This window comes from Callithrix jacchus, chromosome X (genome assembly GCF_049354715.1).
Source record: "Callithrix jacchus isolate 240 chromosome X, calJac240_pri, whole genome shotgun sequence".
Classification (NCBI taxonomy): domain Eukaryota; kingdom Metazoa; phylum Chordata; class Mammalia; order Primates; family Cebidae; genus Callithrix; species Callithrix jacchus.
In genome coordinates, this window is record NC_133524.1 from 19,220,525 (window position 1) to 19,240,324 (window position 19,800).

Sequence of the window (19,800 nt, forward strand, 5' to 3'; positions counted from 1 at the left end):
CCACTATGTAATTCCAGAACATTTTCATCAACCCCAAACAAAACCCTTTACCCATTAGCAGTCACTCCCATTGGCTCCTTCCCCTAGCCCCTGGCAATCCTAATTTACCTTCTGTCTCTATGGATTTGTCTTATATGAACATTTCCCATGAGTGGAATCATACCATATATGTGGCCTTTTGTGCCTAGCTGCTGTTGCTTGGCATGTTTTCAGGGTTCATCCATGGTAGCATGGATCAGTACTTTCTTCCTATTTTTGGCTAAATAGTGTTACTTTGTATGGATATAGCACATTGTATTTATGGGATTACATATTTATACATGCATTTTCATATTCATCTGTGGTTATATTGATTTTTGTATGCTTGCAAATACATAGAATATTTCTGGGAATGATACCCAAGATACTTGTAACAGTGGCTGTTTCTAGGGACAGGGATTAGGGGAATAAGATCTGGGGGAGATGGAAAAGGACTTTTCATTATTTTACCCCTTTCTACTATTTAAAATTTTATGTCAACTGAAAAAATGAGTTGTTTCTCCATTTTAAAACTACTTTTTTTTTTTTTTTGAGATAGAGTCTTATTCTGTTGCCCAGGCTGGAGTGCAATGGCATGATCTCAGCTCACTGCAACCGCTGCCTCCTGGGTTCAAGTGATTCTCCTGCCTCAGCCTCCCGAGTAACTGGGACTACAGATGCTCGCCACCATGCCTGGCTAATTTTTGTATTTTTAATAGAGACAGGGTTTCACCATGTTACCCAGGCTGGTCTCAAACTCCTGATCTCAATGATCTCCCCTCCTTGGCCTTCCAAAGTGCTGGGATTACAGGCGTGAGCCACTGTGCCTGGCCCTGAAACTACTTTTTTAAAAAGAAATATTCTTTAAAGGTAGTATTGTTTTCCAACTTAAAAGAATGTGACTATTTTAAGTGGTTATTTAACCTGAATATATAAATGGAGAAACTGCCATCTGAGTTAACAGTCTTGCATATTTAATATTGCAGTTGTAAATATAATTCCGATGCTATGGAAAGACAGCCTTATAGGCCACGGCTAGTATTAATTAAATGATTTTAGTCAATCCAGAGACTCAGAGAAACTATTTTCTTTTTTATGACTTGGTTCCAATGAATATTTTCATAATAATTTTTCTGTTGTTGCAATATATTCTCAGTGAATATTTGTTAATTTAGCTTTTTTAAAAACCAAAACTGCCCCTTCCAACAACAATTACTCTGATTGGTACTACAAACGGACCAGAAAAGCTACAATGACAAGCTAAGGTAACACTGAAGCCGGTGCTGGGAATCAATAGATTACATGTGGTGGGGGTGGTGGCTCACACCTGTAATCCCAACACTCTGGGAAGCTGAAGCAGGAGGATCATTTGAGACCAGGAGTTTAAGACTCGCCTGGGCAACATAGTGAGACCCTATCTCTTCTCCCCTACAAAAAAGGAAAGAAAATAGATTGAATATGCAAATGTATATGAGCAATTATATAAAAGTATTTTTGCCTATTTCTTTAAAGTTTGACTAAAGGAAAGTTCACTTTCAAATGTTGATTCAAGTTATGGATTAAATGGATTTAGAATGCTTTTGTGGGAAAAGTACTTGGCAATCTATTAGGTTTTGGATAGACAGAAAATACGGGTCTCTCCCTCTACTAATCAATATCCAGGGTCCCTTTTCTTTCCTCCTAATTCTCACATTGCTTCAAATCCTGTTTCCTGTCTCTTCGAAACTGTTACTTAATCATGAAAATTCTCAAAACTTAAATAATATATTTTGGGGTCTGGGATAGAAAATAACTATATTATTTTAATAGCTATAGAAATGGAAATTTCAGGACATCATGAGACAAGATTGGTCCAAAGGGCTTCACCTGCCCTTAATCCCATACTCAAAGCGGTATCTGAGCAATATGTAGATATGACCCCTTTCTCGGCCTTCAGTAATCTAAACCAGTACTGTCCAATAGAAGTACAATGTGAGCCACACGCATAATTTAGAATTTTTTGATAGTCTTATTAAAACAGTTTTAATGTATTTTATTAATTTGGCATATAAAATATTGTCATTTAAATATGTAATTACATTAACAGTGATTAATGAGACATTTTACTTATTTTCTTCACACTAAGGCTTTGAAATCCAGTGTGAAATTTTCACTTGGAGCACATTTCAATTCAGAATAGCTCCAGTTCACATGCTCAAGAGCCCCATGTGGTTAGTGGCTGCCATGTTGGATGACATAGGTCCAATATGGCAATAGGTCTAAATAGTTTTGACCTATTAAAATATGTTACATTTGTGTGGTAGTCACATCTCTGCTGTATTATATTTTGGAGTATATATTTAGAATTTTTTTTTTTTTGAGGCAGAGTCTCACTCTGTTTCCCAGGCTGGAGTCCAGTAGTGCAATCTCGGCTCACTGTGACCACCGCCTCCTGGGTTCAAGTGATTCTCGTGCCTCAGCCTCCTGAGTAGCTGGAATTACAGGTGTGCACCACCACACCCAGCTAATTTTTTATATTTTTAGTAGAGAGGGTTTCGCTGCGTTGGCCAGACTGGTCTCGAACTCCTGGCCTCAAGCGATCCACCCACTTCGGCCTCCCAAAGTGCTGGGATTATAGGCATGAGCCACTGCACCCGGCCATTGGAATATTTTATAATTAAAAAAAAGGGAGAATGACACACTGGATTTAAAAACAGTCCCGGGGAGAAAACAGAGCAAGTCTAACAAAACAATGATCTCATAAACACTGTGACTGGAGGAGAGCAATGGGATGAATAGTCATAAATAGGAGACAATCCAAGTGTGTTGTCTGCATTTGGAATATGGTTTATACTTAGACTTTTATATAAATATACTTGCCATTCTGAAAATTCTCAAGGCTGTATACCAAATATTGGGGCCACACCTGGGAGGTCTGACTCAGGAGTTTCTTAGAAGCTGGTGTGGCTGCCTCATGCATCTCCCAGCCCAGCAACACCTAGTTTCCATCCCAGGTAGCAGGATGTCCCAACAAATGCAGACTGTCCCTATTTTACTGTCTCCTTCTCATTCTTCCTCTCCTTTTTCTTTTTCTCTTTTATTATTATGATCAGCTTTTTGTTGGCACGTTTCATTAGGGCAAGGGCGTGCCTCCCTTCACTTCTCTTGGGCTCTAAGGACTTGGGATGATCATTCATTTATTCAGTTGTACACATCCACTGAGGGCTTATTATGTGGCAGACACTGTTAGAGTGATCTAATAATTGAGAGATTATCCTGAAATGCAGTGACCTGACACATGTGCATGTGCTCTACCTTTACAGTTTTCTATACAGTCATGTTTTTCTTCCTTGTTCATTACATCTATTTCCTCTGTTTCTCCCTCACAGATACTTCATGCCCATTATGTCTTAGAGGTGCTATTTGAAACCATGAAACTCCTGAAGCAAATGCCAAATTTCACTCAAGTACAAACTTCTCCCTCCAAAGAGATAACAGTCTGCGGTGAGTTTCAGAGCAGAGTTGTCAAATTAATATTTAGGAGCCTCTTGGTCCTATATCGTTTGCCTAGCTTGAAAACTGTGTAAATTGAACTGTGTTAAGGGAAAAATGTTAATATAGAATTATCTATCATGATAATACTGTTCCCCATCTTGTCTTTGTTTTGCATACCAGCTGGCAGGAATTAATTATGTGAGAAATTAAAGAGCTCATAGCTTTTTATAAAGGCAGACAGCATTTTAATATGGAAAAACCACCCATGGGTGGAATAAGCATTCTTTGCCCTCTGTCTAGCTCTCATTATCTTTGTTCCACGTTGCTTTTTCTAGGTTGGCCTCTGCATACCACTTATGCTGGGAAGAGAAAAGCCCGTGGTGGGGTGGAGATTAAATTATTCTCTGCCCTTGGCTGCTGTTTTAGATTTTTCCAACTGGTCTCTGCAGCTTTTAGAAGAGTGGGAATGTCCCAGAAATCTGTTTCTTGTTCTTTTAAATAACAAGATTGGAGATTTTGCTATCATATAGGCCAGCCTGGCAGGATATTGCTTCAAGAAACAGTACACATTGAAATTCATCACAGTTGGTGCTCAGCGTGCTTGCAACTGTTTGAGAGTAGGGTGCATGGAAGGAACAGCAATTCCCTTAACTTCTAATTAAGCCTTTAGGTTATAAAACAGTGATTGTTATTTTCCAAATCAATTTTTAGCCTGCATTTCTCTTATTCTGGCAGGTAGAAATGAATTTGACCATCTAATTAAACTACTTCAATTTCTAGCATCTGACAGTGGTGGCAGGGAGCTGATGTAGCAGTACCTATCTCGTGGCATGCCCTGACTCAGGGTTTTGAAGAGTCTCTAATGGTTCAATTCCAACCTCATCAGGCCATCATGTCTCTGACTAGCAGATGATGCATCTCAGCAGTGGGAGGCTTTTCTTCAAGGCCTTACTTGGCCTTACTTTTCATGGAAAATAGAGACTTTTGGGTTATGAGGCTCAGAAGGCCATGCCAACCTGTGAAGCCTATGAGGCCAGGGCTAGGTTTGCTCTCAGGATATATAGAATAGCCCAAACTGAGATGGGTTCTGCTCCCCTGTGTTTCACTGGGAGCCCCTACAGACTCATTCTTGCCTAAAAGGATCTGGAAGAAGACACACGTTAATTACAGGGCAGGGCAGTCCTAGAATCCCACAGTGTGAGAACTGAAGGATTCTCTAGTCTATTTCTTGCTGTTATGAGTGAAATTGAACCCCAGAGAGAAAAGTAGCAGGATCAGAATTAAAACCAGGTCTTCCATATCCCAGGTTAGAGGCAGGCCACTTCTGCTATCCAGACTCGCATTATGTACCTGATGGTTCATTTTCCATCATGAGGCAAAGATGAGGGAATGACTTAATTGGACAGCTCCATTAATTAAAGATTTCTATATCTTGGCATTTATTTCTAGTCTTTTTCACGTAGCACCGTTGGTAGAGGGAAAAGACAAGGGCAGTTGGTTTTCTTAACATGGGAATATTATTATTTTCCATTTTTAATAGCTCATTGAACTTCAAAACTTTTGCGATTATTTACAATAAAATTTAAAATTGGGACCATAACTTCAAAACCATCTTCTGTTTAAGACACTGCTAGGAAAGGGGGAGAGATTGTGATGAAAATTTACTATTATTTTAGTTGTGAGATGCATTTTTTACATGTACATCTAAATATGCCCCATAGTTTTCAGCATGCATGAAATATCAGAGGTTTTTTAGTCTACAGTTATATTATAAATGATAACCAATTCCACGCTCATGATTTTGTTGGCAGTGGAAATATCTTTCTGTCCTTCTTCCCATGATACAAGTTTTTCTTTTGCTGTCCAACTAGAAGTTAAAAATATTTTACAGCCTCCACTTTTAGTATGCTGAAACAAGTTCATTTTTTAGCATGTCAGCTATAATAGTCCTGTATACCCAAGTCTTTGAGAAACAAGTCACCCTGAAGAAAATTAGGAAAATTAAATAAATAAAAAGATATATTAAACTAAGAGTCCTCCCATCTTTATGTCCTTAGATTTAGAGTGAGACCATATGAAAGCAATGAGATTTAAGCATGCAGTGACATTAATATGCTAACAATATTATAGTAATATTTTATAAATAGGTGCTGGTGATATAGAATTTCTATTTTATTATTCTCAGTATATTTGGAGTCTTCTGTTGCATATATTTGGTTAATCTTCATTGTGGGATTTTAAGCAAATGGAGGGAAAAGTATTCCTAAATTAAATTCTATACTAATTAAGTTGGATACAAAGAATAAAAATTTATGAGCAGAACTTATGAAAGATATTTTACTTAGAAATGGTTTTTTTGAGACAGTGCCCAGGCTGGAGTGCAGTGGTACGATCTCAGCTCACTACAACCTCTGCCTCAAAGCGGTTCTCTTGTTTTAGCCTCCCGAGTAGCTAGGAGTACAGGCATGTGCCACCACGCCCAGCTAATTTTTGTATTCTAAGTAGAGATAGGGTCTTACCATGTTGAGCAGGCTGGCCTCGAACTCCTGGCCTCAAGTGATTCGCCTGCTTCAGCCTCCCAAAGTACTGAGATTACAGGCATGAGCCACCGTGCCCAGCCTTATTTTTTAATTAATGGCTTCAGATACTCATATGATTTCCCCTAGATGGCTTTCATTTTTTTGCTATGTCTCATCAAAAAATGTCAACTACTCATAATTTTTAAACTTCAGATGCTACTGCTGGAGTATATTGAAAATATGGCTTTAAAAAGCTATATACTTAGCCAGGAAATGTATTTATTGAGTGCTTCTTATCCATTGGGTACTATGGTAGGCACTTGGGGATTCAACGCTGACTGAAATAGATACTGTTGCTGCTCTCCTAAGGATTACAGTGTGGGCGTATAGAGTAATTGCTAAGAGGCTGAGGGGTTCTTTTTCTTTCTTTTTTTTTTTTTTTTTTAGGCAGGGTCTCACTTGGTCACCCAGGCTGGAGTATGGTGGCATGATCACAGCTCATGCAGCCTCGACTTTCCAGGGTCAGGCAATCCTCCCACCTCAGTCAGCCTCCTGAGTAGCTAGGATCACAGGTGCCTGCCTCCACACCTGGCTAATTTTTACTTATTTATTTATTTTGAGACAGAGTCTTGCTCAGTTGCCCAGGCTGGAGTGCAGTGGCACGATCTCAGCTCACTGCAACCTCCACCTCCTGGGTTCAAGTGATTCTCATGCCTCAGCCTCCCGAGTAGCTGGGATTACAGCCGCGTGCCACCACGCACGGCTAATTTTTGTATTTTAATAGAGACAGGGTTTCGCCATGTTGACCAGGCTGGTCTTGAACTTTTAGACTCAAGCGATTCATCCACCTCGGCCTCCCAAAGTGCTGGATTAACAGGTGTGAGCCATCACGCCGGGCCAAGCTTGAGGTTTGGAGTGAGTTAAAGTTGGGTTTGAATTCCAGCTCTGATACTTGGTGGCTGAGTAACTTCGCTTAACTTACTTAACTACTCTGAGCCTCATTTGTAAGATGAGAATGATGATGATAAACCCCATCTCACAGAGTGGTTATTAGGATTGAACAAGGTAAAGGTCATGTAAAACCCTTAGCACAGTGCTTGGCCCGGAGTAATTGAAGTCCTGTGCAAATTACTGCATATAGAAAACTGACTGCATATAGGAAACTTATCATGATAGCATGCTCCCACTATAGGAGAGGAAGAAAAGAGTGCTATGGAGACAAATGGCCTGTCAGATTAACATTGTCATAGGGTTAAAAACCCAATGCTCTGAGAACACTTGGAGTGGATCAGCAGTATTTCACTTTTATAAGTCTGTAACAAAACGGGCATTGCATCTTGTTTTCCACTGAATAATGATTTTTCATTTGCACTGCAGGTGATTTGCATGGGAATCTGGATGATCTTTTTTTGATCTTCTACAAGGTAAATGATGATTTTGCTAAATATTAGCATTTTTCTTGGGGGAGGGCAGTCTTAGAGCAGATAGCAAGATTAGTTTTACTAGAGATATGTACAAATGCAGATGTGATGTAACTGTTTTTAACCAGGAAGCTCAAAGATTTGTAGAGCCATATCTTTTTTTTTTAACATATATCTCTTAAATTTCAAAAAATTTTTAATTTGGGTCTTCATTCTACATTATTATTGTCTATATATCCATTAGGATTAGTACCTGATTGTATTTATTGTCTTTATTCCATCATAAATGTCTAGATGGTATGGGATGGGGAGGGAAGTAGTCTGTTTTATTTTATTCAGGAATGAGCATGTCACAGACCAGTCTTCTCTTCCAGTGCACACTAATTATGCATGAGTGGAGTTGCCTATAATAAGGAATAGTTCCAGCATGCTCTCTTTCCTCCCCTGATCACCATCCATGGGCTCAGTTGCTCTTCCAATGCTGTGCCTTCTCTTCATTTATTGCATTTGGCTTGTGAGAGCCAGCACAGAGGGCACAAAACAGCTTGGCTGGCATGGAGTTTCTCTGTATCTCTTTGGATTTTTTTTTTTTTCTCTCTGAGCCAAGAGTTGCAGCCTGAATGTTTGCTTTGGGGACGACTAACTGCATGTAGAAAACTGATCCTGAGGTCCCTGCCCTCACAGTGGTACTGCTTTACATGGGTCTTCTGAATGTCTATTTTTGATTAATGCATTTATTGTTCACCTACCCTTGTCATCCCCACAACTACCATGTCAAATAATTGGGCATAGCATAGGTGTCTCAGATGGGTTGAAAGAAAATATATTCTGATTATTAATGTTACCAGAAAGGGTTCCCAATCCAGACCCCAAGAGAAGGTTCTTTGATCTCATGCAAAAAAGAATTCAGGGTGAATCCATAGAGTAAAGTGAAAGCAAGTTTATTAAGAAAGTAAAGGAATAAAAGAGTGTTTACTCCATAGAGCAGCCCTGAGGGCCACTGGTTGCCCTTTTTTATGGTTATTTCTTGGTGATATACTAAACAAGGGGTGGATTATTCATGCCACCCCTTTTTAGACCATAAAAGGTAACTTCCTGAGATGCCATGGCATTTGTAAACGGCTGGTGGGAATGTAGCAGTGAGGATGATCAGAGGTCACTCTTGTCGCCATCTTGATTTTAGTGGGTTTTAGCTGGCTTCTTTACTGAAACTGTTTTATTAGGTTGGTGCAAAAGTAATTGCGGTTTTTGCCATTACTTTTAATGCTCTGGTTCAAATGCCTCTAACGTTATTGTTACCAGACCAAACTGAGGCTGCGGCTGCTATTTCTTGTGGCCCAATAACGAGATGCAGATGAACTGGGGAAGAAGAGAGTTTTTATTTCTGCAAATGGCTATAGGGAGAAGGCCTGGAAATTATCGCCAGGCCAACTCAAAATTACAAAGTTTTCCAGAGCTTATATACCTTCTAAGCTATATTAAGTGTGCATTCATCTAAAGACATAAGTGATTGACTTCTATTAATCTATAAGTAAGGTCTGAGTCCTGAAGACCTTCCTCTGGCGTCTCAGTACATTTACTTAATCTAAATGGGTCCAGGTGCTGAGGTGATTACCCTTATCTTGTCTCCTGCTAAATCATGGAGGTTTGTGGGGGGGGGTGTTCTTTCAGACCCCCAGTAAACTTGTTTGTGAAGGTCTGCAGAGTTTCTTCAGACCCCCAGTAAAACTTGTTTAATCCTAAATGGGTCCTGTTAAGAATTCCTTCATTATCTTGCCATGATTTAAGGCCTAGGAAAGGCCTAGGCAAAACTCTTGGTTGGCCTTTATTACATTTCGGCCTTTGTATAGGGGACTGTCTCTTTCAGCTTTTACTATTTAACTCAACCACTCAGTCAGTACTGAAACAGTTGTAATGGAGGCCTGCATTAGTGAGGCCTGGCCTGCCACATTATAATGACCAACCAGTTCCACCCTTTGAGGCTGTGAGAGCTTGAGTGAGCCTTACAACCTCCATGAACTGCAATTTCTTTTTTCAATTGCAATATTATCTTGAACTTCCACCCCATAAGAGGTTGTCTTGTGGATAACATCAGCATCCCAAAGCATTTTTAAAATATTAAACTATAATAGAAATATAAGGTTTTCAATTTATGAGTTAGACTAGCAGCTTGGAAGGGAAGGGGACAGGGCAAATCAGGAGTGGGTAGAGCCAGCCCCTAGGAAGAGGTTGCACTGAGACTGCAGTGGGCCCAAGCCAGGACATAGTGTGTGATTGCCAGGGAGTGAAGTCCGGGGAAGTAGGAGGTGTCCTGGGTAGCAGGTTGGTGTAGGAAGTCCAGGCAAAGGTTTGCTGGCAGGGAGCCGATGGGGCTGATAAAAGAGCAATTCTGGACATCAGCCACAGAATCCAAGCTGGACAGGAAAGAAAGAGAAGCCAGGAGGGGCCAGTCAACTGGGAGAAGCAGGAGGATAGTAGGACTGGAATGCTGGCTGACTGCGTCAGGGAGCAGGCTGACTGCACTGAGGGCCTTAGGAGGTAGGATGGTGGGAACGGCAGCGGGAGCAGCCCTGGGAGAAGGGAAGCCCTGGGATGGAGCCTAGAAAGTGGGTGGCCCAAGCGAGCAAAAGAGAATATTGGTGATGGGGTGGGCAAGGACCTGGAAAGCAGGTGTGTTCAACAGTCGGTGGTGCCACCTGGACCCAGATGAGGAGCAGGGAAAGGAAGCCTGGTCAGAGGTCATGGGCCTGAAAGGAGGGTGTTGGGGTATTGCTCTGTGAGCAGTCCTGCAGGCAAGCGGAGCCTCCCCTGCTCCTGGGCCTGAGGTGTGAGTCCTGGGGAGGTGCAGGTCCTTTGCTTCAGAAGGGCATGAGTCTGGAGTCCCTCCCCGCTCTGGAGGGAGCCCAGGCCTATGGAGGAGAGAAGGCTTTCTGAGTAAATTGAAGGCAGAAGGGGCTTCATTGACCATGAGATGAGGATTCTACTGGCCCCACTGGAGTGCCGTGGGGAAGGGGGAAGGATGGACGGGGGAATGGATGGACAGGGGATGTGATTTATTTAGCTTGGGACGGAGCTCCACACCATATGTTCAGAAGTTTGGTCCTGCTATTGTTGACAATTACAGTGTGAGGAAGGAGGAGGGGGGGCGGGATATGTGGAGAACAACAACGAACCTGGGCATTCTTTCTCTAGAGGCCTAGGAAATACATAAAAGGGGAAATAGTTGAGTAAATTAAATTGGGAACATAGTCACTGAATTCCAAGGCATTAGAAAAGAAAATTTCTTTATTTCGTGTGAAGGTGTGATCAGGGATAAGACTCTGGAGTAGACAGATGAGAAAAGAGATTTCTAACATGTTTCTTTAATTCTGTCTGCAAAACTATATGGAACATAGAAAACTAGAAGGTGCCAATGTAAAGACTGAACAGGAGGAGGTGGGTGGTAAGAAGTACTATAAAAGGAACTAAAGGTGAAAATATAGCATTCAAATGCAAGCAAGATATATTTGGAGAGCTAACCAATGACAGTGCTTGGGAAATGGAGATTGCTAACCCAGTGATGAAAGACTAGGGCACTATTATATTTGGGATGGATTTGGGTCGAGAGGTGAGGGGGATGTCTGGAAAACAGACGTGTGCAAGAGCCATGGATTAGAATTCTGGCAGGCGTGAGTGAGACGAAAGTAAAATGCATCCTCGACATAAAATCTCGAAATTGCTTGGTTTAAGGGGGAAACTGAGGGAAAAGCCATTGATGACAGCAAGTTTCCACTTTAATAAACTGAAAAGAGATCTAAGGTACAACATGAGGACTATAGGTAATAAAATTGTACCATACATGGGATTCATGCCAAATGAGTAGATTTTAGCTAATGCTGCCACAAAAAACAAAAAATAGGTACTATGTCAGATTATGGATATGTTAGTTTGCTTCACTATAGTAACCTTTTTACTATCTGTATGTATTCTGTAACATCATGATATATTATGCCTTAAATGTACATGGTAAAATTTCTTTTTTAAAAAAGAAGAAAGTAGCAACAATGATAAATCATGGGGAAAACAGCTGATCAACAATATCATTCGTATTTTCAACAGTGGTACAGCAAAAAACCTGGAAACTATATTATTATTTTAAAGGAATTTGTAATAAGTGAATAAATCCATTGCTTTCATTTATTTAAAAAAAAAAAGAAAAAAAAGGCCGAGTGTGGTAGCTCACGCCTGTCATCCCAGCACTTTAGGAGGCCGAGGTGGGTGGATCACTTGAGGTCAGGAGTTCGAGACCAGCCTGGTTGATGATGAAACCCTGTCTCTACTAAAAATACAAAAATTAGCCAGGTGTGGTAGCATGTGCCTGTAGTCCCAGCTACATGGGAGGCTGAGGCAGGAGAATCGCTTGAACCCAGGAGGTGGAGGTTGCAGTGAGCCAAGATTGCACCATTGCACTTCGGCCTGAGGGACAAGAGCAAAGCTCCATCTCAAAAAAAGAAATAAAAAAGGAAAAAGAAACTGGAAAGATAGTGTAGTTAGTGGTGTCTGAGAAGGGAGAATGACATGGGGAGCTTGGGGTGATAGTGCTTAGTCACTTAGCTTATAGCAAAAGAATCTCCTAAGTTAAAATCAGGAAAATGAAAGGGCAGGACACAGCGATATCTGGGAAGCCTCGGCCATCTGATGATCTCTGACTTGCCAAAGTCGGCATTTTGGCCTTTTCTGTCTCATTTATTTTGTCTGCAGTTTAAGTGCAGAATGACGATAGATTGCATGAATGTACTGCAGACTAAAAGCATGAATACAAACTGTTCTGGAAACAGTGTTTCTATATAAATAAAATGACAGTGCTACCCCACTTATCCCGATGTCAAACTTCTACTTTACTTATCTTCACTTGTCACTCATATGTCCCAAACCCAGAAATAAGTAAAAAGGGTCTCTGAGTACTTGAGATTGTTGTCAGAAATCCAATGAACTCTACTCACAGGACAGGCCTTAGACCCCTAACTCAAAGACCCATAAACCTTCTTTTCAGTAAAACCTTCTCTCACACAAGGTTCACGTGAGCTTGCCTGTCTGGCTACCCATTCCACAGCAGATTAGGGAGTGGGAGGGGAAAAGGCAAAAGTCAGAGATAATGACAGCAATGAAAATGCAAAGTTCTGGCTGGACGAAGTGGCTCACACCTGTAATCCCAACACTTTGGGAGGCTGAGGCGGGTATTCCTGAGGTCAGGAGTTCGAGACCAGCCTGGCCAACATGGTGGAACCCTGTTCTCTACTAAATACATAAAATTAGCTGGGCGTGGTAGTGCATGCCCGTAATCCCAGCTATTGGGACACTGAGGCAGGAGAATCACTTGAACCCAGGAGGCAGAGGTTGCAGTGAGTCAAGATTGTGCCATTGTACTCCAGCTTGGGCAACAAGAGCAAAACTCTGTCTCAAAAAAAAAAATTAAAAGACAGAAATATAAAATTGAGATAAAAATGAAATAGTAATTCTCAGCTATCTGGAGCTGTGGAGTGTAGGGAAGAGAGTTCTTGCCTTCTCAGAAGTGCCAGAGGGGATGTTTAGACCCATGAGCCTGCAAGGTCAAGAGCGTTTCAAGTTATATGGTATATACTTTTAAGAAGTAAAGGGAACAAATGGCACATTTTAAAAACTCCCAACAAAATGGTTAAAGTAATGTTAAAAGGCATTTCAGCTTTCAAAGGAATAAGCTTCAGTGATCTGGAAAATCCATTTAAGCAATGCTTACAGTACAAATGAGGATATTGGGTCTTAGGCAAGGAGGATGAGAGAGCATGAAAAAAGAGAAAGTTTAGTTAAGAGAAGAGTAATGGGCCAGAAAAATAGATAAGGAAGAAAGGAAGAACATCTCAGAGGAGGAGAGCGGTGGGGGTGGTGGATTTTTCTTGGTGGCAGACACATGAAGGTTGCCTGCTCAGATTAAAGGAGGTGCATAACTATGACCTAAGCAATCATTTGATTGCTTTGAGAAATGGTAGAATTTCTGTGATGGCCTTTGTTTCTCACTGTAATACTTTGTACTAATCAATTCATCAACAACTGATTGAATCCCAGATACGAGTCATACCTGACTCTGGCTCATTGAGTCATATCAGTGTAACCTCAGGCTCCCAATCTTTTCTTTAGAAGTAGCTAGTGGCCGTGCTTTCACTTCTCTCTATTTCATTATTGTTTCTAAGAGCAATAGATTTTGAATTGTGGGGAATAGTTTGGCAGACTACATCCTGTTGGAGATTTTTGGAGCTTTAAGTGACCAAAGTTTATGTTATACTATGACTAATTGATTCTTTCCATCACCCAAAAGAGAAAGCATGAAAACCTTAGGCTTTGAATTAAGACAAAATTTTAATTCATCTCTATTGGTTATTTGCTAGACACTTTCTTCCTCATCAGTTCTTTTATACAGCATAGCGTATGTGAATAGGCTCTGAGGCTGGAGCTGGCCCAAAGCCAACCAAGGGCACAGCCTGAAGAATGTTCTAATGTAGGGTCACTGAGAAGTATCACCATATTACTCTTTTCATCCAAGTGGTTGGATTGGTTCAAGACTTCTATCATTATAACTCATCATATGTAAAAGTGAATCTGTCTACTAATGTATTCAGTAAACTTTTATCCTAGTCCCTATAGTGTTCAAGGTATCATATAAAAACTATAGGAATATACAAAGATGAATACAAAGTTGATTTCACATATACTTATGAAACACCTCTTGTGAATGAGGCACTTACTAAGGGTTGGCAATACAGTATGACTAAAACACAGTTGGCCTCAAAGACATCACGGTTTAGTGGGGAAGGTTGGCCAATAAAAAGACAAGGTGGTTTTCAGGGTTGGACATGGTATGATTGAGATCAGCATGGAGCTCCAAGGGAACCCACTGGCAGAGCACCTAACCTTATGGAAGACTTCCTGGAAGAGATGACATTTCTGACGATCCCCTCAAAGAATTTTAGTAGTTTAGTAAGTGCCTAAATCATGAAGGGAAGTTTTGGAGGATCATGAAAAATTTTATTCTCACATACTTTTTATGGTGTCCTGCAATAAATGACAGGATTTATAGCAATTATTCTTCATTGTTTTGAGATTTTGGTTTCTTTAATATTTAAAAATTGTAGGGCCGGGCGTGGTGGCTCATGCCTGTAATCTCAGCACTTTGGGAGGCCGAGACGGGTGGATCACGAGGTCAAGAGATCGAGACCATCCTGGTCAACATGGTGAAACCCCGTCTCTACTAAAAATACAAAAAATTAGCTGCGCATGGTGGCGCGTGCCTTGTAATCCCAGCTACTCAGGAGGCTGAGGCAGGAGAATTGCCTGAACCCAGGAGGCGGAGGTTGCGGTGAGCCAAGATCGCGCCATTGCACTCCAGCCTGGGTAACAAGAGCGAAACTCCATCTCAAAAAAAAAAAAAAAAAGAATTGTATCAGCTAGCACCTTAATACTAAGGGAAACATTTTCAGCTCAGAATCGCATCTGGGTTTGAAAAGGACTCTTCCCCTGACCCCCACACCACACTCTTAACCACAACAGACCTTTGCTAAAAGGGCATCTCAACTTTACATGGCATCAAATATAATTTTATCATCAAGTGAAGCAATTTGCATATCATTACTTAGGTCATATTTTTAGACTTTATTTTCTGGAAAGGTTATTTTAATCAGCCACTTGTGCTTAATTAGAGTGACCAACTTGAAATACTTCATTCGGAGCCTCAGCCTTGGTAAAATTACAAGACATTTTCCCCTTATTGACTAGAAAGCTTGAAATTTTAGATCAAGTATCACCAAATTAGCTTGTTAAATTGATGCTGTGAGTGGCGACCTCTTGTCGCTGAAAAAGAGATGCATGTGAACAGAGAGATGCTAATTAAGTCTAAACCCTGTGGGTACCATCCTGATGCTATCCAGTGGAAGACCTGCTGCCTTGCTTTCCTTTTCTTTCTCTCTTCCCCACCATCCTCCACCCACTCCACCCATAATTTCCAGCTGTGAAGGTAGTCAAACATTTTCTCTATTTTCTATCACCGAAATGCTTCACACTGCCACAGTGGCCAATTGTTTTCCTTTTGAGTTGAAGATAGTGTGTTACAATCAGAACAGACCCCTGAAATTACAGAAGAAAAAAATTTAAAGTAACATGGAGTTGAGAACCAAAGCTTATTGTTTGATGTGCCTTTGGGAAACGTTCAAATTCATTGGGATAACTTCCAGATGTCTGTTTTAAAATACTTCCATAGGAAATAGGTGAGACTGCAGGGAAACATCTGATTTTTGTCTCTGTTTAAGTTAATTATGATCTGCTATTTTTTCCCCCTGCAAGTCATCTGACTGCAGTTCAGAGTTGTAGCTACTCTGAGTTTTCTGTATTTGTCAACTTATTCACCATGTCGTAGATGGTTTCTTGCCTATCAGCTGCAGAATGAGCCAGAGGGTTTAGTTTACTGGAACTGGGTGAAGCATTGTTTATGCCATGAGGTTTTATTTTGCTTTTTTGACGGAAACCCAGAGAAATGTCAGTAGCCAGAAGCCAAAATATCCTAGACACTCATGTCCCAGGAGACTAGTTCCTCATCATCCTATGTGCTTTTTAGTTTCCTTATAATTCTGAGACTAAAGTGGATTCAAACCCAAACTATATAAAGTAATATTAACTAATCCTGGAAAAACAGGGCAGATCTTACACATCCAAATAAGTCTGGCCCTCTTTGATGCGGTTGTCTTGAGGTGCTTAACACTGAAAGGAGTGCAGTGTACATTCAGGACTCCTTTTAGAATCACTTTCAGAGATGGTGACATATTTTGTTGAATGAACTTTGTTATCACAAGTCTTAATCTCTTGAAGACGTGTGAGGTTCTTGAAGAAAATCTTGAAGAAGATTTTCTGAAAAGGTTAAAACTTGTTGAGTGTCAAGTATGCTACATAAGGTGGATGGACTAGTGGACCATTACTATTTTGGGCTTAAAATGAGGTTTAACTGCCAGTTGCAGTGGCTCACGCCTGTAATCCCACCACTTTGGGAGGTTGAGGTGGGCGGATCACGAGGTCAGGAAATCAAGAACATCCTGGCTAACACAGTGAAACCCCGTCTTTACTAAAAATACAAAAATGAGGTTTAACTGAAGAAATTCATTACTCTTTGCTCATAGCAGAGGTGAAATAAGACATCACAGAGGTAGCAAACAATTTACATACAACAAATTAGGGTTTAATTGAAGATAAGAAGTTTTAATACAAGAAAATCTGTCATCACAATGGAAAATGTGTTTACCATTCAAATATAATAAATATAACTTTAGACTATTGGATGCTTTCCTCAGATTTTGAAATTAAGATTATACTGGTTTCATGAAATGAGTTGGAGAAATTTTTATCTTTTTCTATTATTTGGAATAATTTGAATCCCTGGGTTGCAAACTCAAACTTGGCTATACATTGCAATCACCCAGGTGATTCTAATGTGCAGCCAAAGTTGAGAATCATGGGTTTAAGAAACATTAAAACTATTTGCTTGTGAAAATTGAAATAGAGTTCTGCTAGAAAGCCACATGGGGCCAGTACACTGTTCACATTTTCATCTTCTTTTGAATCAGTTTCAAGGAAATCATAAAATTGGTTCAAAGAAAGAACCAATAAAATTTGAGTTTATATAAACCAAACTTCCCTTTTTATTTTCTATTTCCTTAGTTTCAGCTCTTCTCTTTACTTGATGGGTTTTATTGTTCTTTTTCCAATTTTTTAAAGATGCATACCATCTTTCATGAATGTCTTTAATAATGAAGGCATTTAAAGCTGCACATCTTTTCTGATTTTAGTTTTATGTAAGCCTTCTATTGCACTGGTAATTTTGCTTTCAGTTTTCTCTTTGATACAATGCTTATTAAGATGACAATTTTTAATTTCAGAGAATCTTAATTCAAGGAGCTAGGCTTCTTTTCTTTTTTCTTTTTTTTTTTGGAGACGGAGTTTTCGCTCTTGTTACCCAGGCCAGAGTGCAATGGCGCGATCTCGGCTCACCGCAACCTCCGTCTCCTGGGTTCAGGCAATTCTCCTGCCTCAGCCTCCTGAGTAGCTGGGATTACAGGCACGCGCCACCATGCCCAGCTAATTTTTTGTATTTTTAGTAGAGGCAGGGTTTCACCATGTTGACCAGGATGGTCTCGATCTCTTGACCTCGTGATCCACCCATCTCGGCCTTCCAAAGTGCTGGGATTACAGGCATGAGCCACTGTGCCCGGCCCTAGACTATTTTTCTAATCGTATTTTTATGAGAATGTGTCCTGTGACATTTTTCTTATCTTGAATTTCTTAAGAGTTCTTTGAAGTCAAGTATGATATTGATTCTCATAAAAGCTCCATGGACATATAAAAAATTAATTATACAGTCAAGCCTTGAACAATGTTGGGTTTAGGGATACCAATTCCCCCACACAGTGGAAAATCCACATATAATTTTGACTCCCCCAAAACTTGACAACTAATAGCTTACTGTTGACTGGAAGCCTTAGCAATAACATAAACAGTTGATTAATACATATTTTGTATGTTATATGCATTATATACTGTATTCTTACAATAAAGTAAGCTAGAGAAAGAAAATATTATTAAGAAAATCTTAGGCCAGATGTGATGGCTCATGCCTATAATCCTAGTACCTTGGGAGGCCAAGGTGGGCAGATTACTTGAGGCCAGGAGATCAAGACCAGCCTGGCTGATATGGCGTAACTTCATTTCTACTAAAAATACAAAAATTAGCCAGGCATATTGGCACAGACCTGTAATTCCAGCTACTACAGAGGCTGAGGCAGGAGAATCGCTTGAGCCTGGGAGGCAGAGGTTGCAGTGAGCCAAGATTGCATCACTGCACTCCAGTGTAAGCAACAGAGCAAGACTCTCAAAAAAAAGAAAAAAAAATTAAATTAATTAAATTTCAACCTTCTCTTTAAGTGGAAGTGGATTATCACCAAGGTCTTCATCATCTTCATGTTAGTAGGCTGAGGAGCAGGAAGAAGAGGGGTTGGTCTTGCTGTCTAGGGGTGGCAAAGGCAGAAGAAGAGCCACGTGTAAGTGGACCCATGCAGTTCAAACCTGTGTTGTTTAAGGGTCAGCTGGATTCTCTTATTTGTAATACATAAAGTTCTTCATATATCTATCAAATCAAGCTTATTGGTTGTATCTTTAATTTCCCCTTTTTTTTCTATTATATATACCTACATATGTCTATTATATGTTGCTGTGCAACAAATTACTCCAATACTTAATGACTTAACACTATAAACATTTAGTATCTCACAGTTTCTGTGGGTCAGAAATTTGGGTCAAGCTTAGCTGGATGGATTCTTTCTCAGGGTGTCTCATGGGGCGGCAGTCAAACTATTGGCCAGGGCTCCAGTCATCTGAAAGGTTGACTGGGGCTGGAAGACCCATTTCCAAGATGATTCACTCATGTGGCTATAGACACAGCATTTCAGTTCCTCACTGACTGCTGGCAAAATAGCCACATGGGCTTCTCCACAAGGCTGCCTGATAATTCTTGTGACAGAGCAGCTGACGTTCCCCAAAGTGAGTGATTCAAGAAAGAAAGCATGCAGGAAGCTGCAGTGTCTTTTATGACCTAATCTCCAAGGTTGCACATCATCACTTTTGCTTTTTTTTAAATTCTCTTCATGAGAAGCAAGTCAGTAAGTCTTGCCTGCACTCAAGGGGAGGCAAATTAGGCTTTACCTTGTAAACAGAGTGCCAAAGAATTTATGGATATTATTTTAAACCAGTAACTCAGTCTGAATAATGCACTGTGTATTTTTAAACAATTTCTTCTTGTGTTTAGTAGTTAAATATATGCAGCAAAAATGTGTTCTTTTGTTTATTGACTACAAGTTCATGAATTGTATTTTTTCATAAAGTACCTTTTATTATGACATAATGTTACCTTGTGATCCTGTTTAGAGCTTTAATCTTAAACTCTACTTTGTCCAGTATTAATATTTGCATTCTTGCTTTCTTTTTGTTGCATTTAGCTTGTTTTCAACCTTCTCTTATCTACTTTTTAATGTATATTTCTCACGAACAATATATACCTGGGTTTTGTATTTTAACACAGCCTGGTAATCTTGATATTTTAATGAGAAAATTTTCCATTCACATTTAGTATAACAACACATATGTTTGAAATTTTTTATTCTACTTTGCTATTTCACTTTGTTTCACCCTTTAACTTTTCTTTTTGCTGTTTTGGTAAAGTTTTCTTCTTTATTGTTGTTTTATTTGGAATTTTTACTGTGCTTTTCCATTCACTAGTGGTTACCTTCCCAATTCTGACATTTCTAGTAAATAATGTGTAT

General features: G+C 40.0%; 1 protein-coding gene across 9 annotated transcripts in view; it reads left to right on the forward strand.

The window, feature by feature from the left end:
- Window positions 1–19,800, forward strand: part of PPEF1 (protein phosphatase with EF-hand domain 1) — a 164,724-nt gene that overhangs the window by 80,472 nt on the left and 64,452 nt on the right. For all 9 annotated transcript variants that reach the window (XR_013531532.1, XM_078362843.1, XM_078362844.1 and 6 more), the window contains 2 exons: window positions 3,387–3,501; window positions 7,389–7,435. Coding sequence is in view for 8 of the 9 variants with exons in the window: in XM_078362843.1 (XP_078218969.1) it covers window positions 3,387–3,501; window positions 7,389–7,435 (162 nt within the window). In the remaining variant the exon portion in view is untranslated. The remainder of the gene's footprint in view (window positions 1–3,386; window positions 3,502–7,388; window positions 7,436–19,800) is intronic.